The 4,025-nt window shown below is 41.7% G+C and overlaps 1 protein-coding gene across 1 annotated transcript; it reads left to right on the top strand.

Moving 5' to 3' along the window:
* Nucleotides 1-438: 438 nt before the first annotated feature.
* LOC113759628 lies at nt 439-4,025 on the top strand. The gene is made up of 8 exons (XM_027302209.1): nt 439-934; nt 1,854-1,921; nt 2,003-2,323; nt 2,411-2,713; nt 3,038-3,093; nt 3,206-3,657; nt 3,721-3,815; nt 4,014-4,025. Exons 1-8 carry the CDS (start codon nt 439-441, stop codon nt 4,023-4,025), a joined length of 1,803 nt encoding a protein of 600 aa, XP_027158010.1.

Raw genomic sequence — 4,025 nt, 5'->3', positions numbered from 1 at the left:
TCCTTCGTGCCACAATTAGCTGTAGGAAGTGCCTCACAAACCAAAGTGTGTAATGTATGTGCTGCCGTGGGTCATTCTACGAAGGTGTATCCACTGGCTCAGGAAGAAACTGCAGAGCAGGTGAGCATGGCTGGTCACGCGCCCGCGCCAAGAAAGGCCTATGACCCGTACTCGAACACATACAACCCGGGTTGGAGAGATCACCTTAAATTCAGCTATGGAGGAAATAGGCAACCCAATTTTGCACCAAATAGGCAGCAAGGGCATCAACAGCAGTATCAGCCGCGCCTCCCACCACCCCCCTCTTCAAACTCAAGTCTGTCTTTGGAAGAAATAATGAAGCAATTACTTGCTAATTAGCAAAAGACGGACTCTGACGTGTAGAGCATGAGGAATCAAATGGGACAAATACAAGCCCTGCAGAGTCAGGTGAGTCAAATGGCGATAGCAATTAACCGTTTGGAGTCCCAAGTTCAAGGGAAGTTGCCATCTCAACCTGAGTTGAATTCGAGGAATGTGAGTGCAATGACTTTGAGGAGTGGCAAGGAAGTTCAAGGACCCGAGCCAGTGATTCCTAAGGATAAGGATGAAGAAAATATCGAAAATGAGCTTGAGAAAGAGTACAGCAATGGCACAGATCCAAAGGTACTCCTGGACCCAGTTATTACAGTTAAAACTAACCCGCCGCCTTTTCCTAACAGGTTGGAAAAATCGAAGAGGCAAGATAAGGAGAAGGAGATCCTGGAGGTATTCCGCAAGGTAGAGATTAATATTCCCCTGTTCGACGCAATTAAACAGGTGCCGAAGTACACAAAGTTTTTGAGAGACCTGTGCGTCAATCGAAGGCAGCTGAGGGGAGATGAAAGAGTCATTGTTGGGAAAAATGTGTCGGCGGTCCTACAGAGGAAACTTTCACCAAAGTGCAGGGACCCAGGTATGTTCACTATCCCCTGTAGGATAGAAAATACTTTGATTAGAAAAGCCATGTTGGACTTAGGGGCATCTATTAATGTAATGCCAAAATCTATCTATACTTCCCTAAACGTCGGTCCATTAAAAAAAACTGGGATAATTATTCAATTAGCTGACCGAACTAATGCATATCCTGATGGATTGGTTGAAGATATGTTGGTTAAAATTAATGATTTAGTATTCCCAACTGACTTTTATGTACTTGACATAGATGATGATCACTCACCCGACCCTTCACCCTTTCTATTAGGTAGACCCTTTTTTAGTACAGCACAGACAAAAATTGATGTTAATAAGGGTACCTTGTCCATGAAATTTGATGAAAAAATTGTGCATTTTAATATTTTTGATACTATGAAATACCACTCAAACTCCAACTTTAGCTCTGCCAGTGCGCAAACCCACTGGATGGAGGCAATGTATTGACTACCATAGGCTGAACGCCGTCACTAAAAAGGACAATTTTTCCCTCCCTTTCATTGACCAAATGGTTGAACGTCTAGCTTGTAGGGCTTACTATTATTTTTTGGATGGATTTTCAGGATATTTTCAGATAGCAATTGCACCCGAGGATCAAGAGAAGACGATTTTCACGTGTCCGTTCGAGACCTTCGCATATAGACGGATGCCATTCGGGTTGTGCAATGCACCGGCAACTTTTCAGAGATGTATAGTAAGCATCTTTTCTGAATATGTTGAGAAAATAATTGAGATTTTCATGGACAATTTCAGTGTGTATGGTGATAGCTTTGATACATGTCTAGATAACCTGAAATTGATCTTGTTAAGATGTACAGAGATTAATCTCGTACTTAATTGGAAAAAATGTCATTTTGTGGTTGAGCATAGGATAGTTCTGGGTCATATTGTGTCTTCTAAAGGTATCGAGGTTGACAGGGTGAAAATAGATATTATATCTGCTTTACCTTACCCCGCGAGTGTGCCGGAGGTGCTCTCTTTTCTTGGACATGCAGGTTTTTATTGAAGGTTCATCAAAGATTTTTTGAAGATTGGAGCCCCGTTATTCCAGCTTTTGCAAAAAAATGTGGCCTTCGAATTCGATGACAAGTGTGAGAGAGCCTTCAACAAGTTGAACGAGCTATTAACCTCGCCACCGATCATTCAACCCCTTGACTGGAGTTTGCCATTTGAGATCATGTACGATACCAGTGATCATGCTGTAGGGGCTGTATTGGGGCAAAGAGTAGGAAAGACAGTTCACGTCATTTACTATGCATCCCGAGCTTTGAATGGGGCTCAATTAAACTACTCCACTACTGAGAAGGAACTTCTTGCAGATGTTTTTGCTTTAGATAAATTCAGATCATATTTGTTAGGTGCTAAAGTTATTGTATTTTCTGATCATGCAGCACTAAGGTACCTAATGACCAAGAAAGATGCAAAATCGAATCTTATAAGGTAGATATTGCTCCTATAGGAATTTGACTTGGAGATAAGGGATAAAAGAGGTTCAGAGAATCTCGTAGTCGACCATTTAAGTCGCATACCAGTTGTGGAGGAGAGCGAGCCATTGAAGGATGCATTCCCTGAAGAGCACTTGTTCTTTTTAAATTTCCAATTGCCTTGGTATGCTGATTTAGTCAATTATCTAGTAACGGGTAATTTTCCTGCAGGTTGGTCAAGATCGAAGAAAGACAAATTGAAGAGTGATGCCAAGTATTTTATCTGGGACGACCCGTACTTATGGAAGAAATGTGCAGACCAAGTAATGAGACGATGCGTAAGTGAAGATGAATTTCAGTCAATTTTATCTTTCTGTCATACTTTGGCTTGTGGAGGTCATTTTAGACCAAAACGAACCGCACATAAGGTACTGGAGAGTGTATTTTACTGGTCCTCTTTGTTTAAGGATGCGTATGTGTTTTGTAAGTCCTGTGATCGTTGTCAAATGATAGGTAATATAGTCCATAGAGATCATATGCCCCATGTCCCGTTAATTTTTGTTGAAATTTTTGATGTGTGGGGTATCGATTTCATGGGGTCTTTTCCTACCTCATTTGGTTTTGTGTATATTTTGTTGACAGTCGATTACGTGTCTAAATAGGTGGAAGTTAAGGCCACCAGGAGTAATGATTCGAAAGTAGTTGCAGATTTTATCAGGTCTAATATTTTTCTGTTTTCCGATGCCAAGGGCAATTGTTAGTGACAGGGGGACGCATTTCTGAAATAAGACCGTAGCTGCGTTATTTCGCAAGTACGGTGTACTTTACAGGGTCTTAATGTCCTACCACCCTCAGACCAATGGTCAAGCGGAGGTGTCGAATCAAAAAATTAAGTCCATCTTGGAGAAAATGGTGCGCCCCGATAGGAAAGATTGGAATCAACGGTTGGAAGATGCACTCTATGCATATCGAACGGCGTACAAAACCCCCATAGGGATGTCACCTTACAGATTGGTATTTGGGAAGCCGTGTCACCTTCCAGTGGAGTTTGAGTACAAGGCTTTTTGGGCGATCAGACAGTGTAACACGAACCTCGAAGAGGCCGGTGCCCAATGGAAGTTGGATTTGCAAGTATTGGAGGAGATCCGAAACGAAACCTACGAAAATGCACTAATTTACAAGGCGAAGAGTTGGGCATTTCATGACCGACAAATCTCTAGAAAAACCTTTGAAATTGGTCAGAAGATTCTCCTATACCAATCCAGGCTCAAGCTCTTCCCAGGTAAGCTACGTTCTCGTTGGATTGGACCTTTTATTGTTACTCACGTGTTTCCATATGGTGCAGTTGAAATCCAGAGTGCTAAGACAGACAACAAATTTGTGATGAATGGACACCGTCTCAAACACTATTATGAGGGTCTTGTAAATGGAGAGGTGGAGGTGATACGTTTGGATGAGCCACAGTGTTCCAAATAGCACTCCTTAACCATGTCTAACCAAAGACATTAAAGAAAGGCACTCATTGGGAGGCAATCCGATTTCTTTTAGTTGTTTACTTGTTTTGTTTAATAGCTTAAGTATGTTTTCCTTGAGTTTGACAGATTTCTGGCTTAAACTTTTATTCTTGATAATTTGTAGGTGTCTCTCTGA

This window comes from Coffea eugenioides, chromosome 2 (assembly GCF_003713205.1).
Source record: "Coffea eugenioides isolate CCC68of chromosome 2, Ceug_1.0, whole genome shotgun sequence".
Lineage (NCBI taxonomy): Eukaryota > Viridiplantae > Streptophyta > Magnoliopsida > Gentianales > Rubiaceae > Coffea > Coffea eugenioides.
This window is presented reverse-complemented; position numbering and strand designations above follow the sequence as displayed.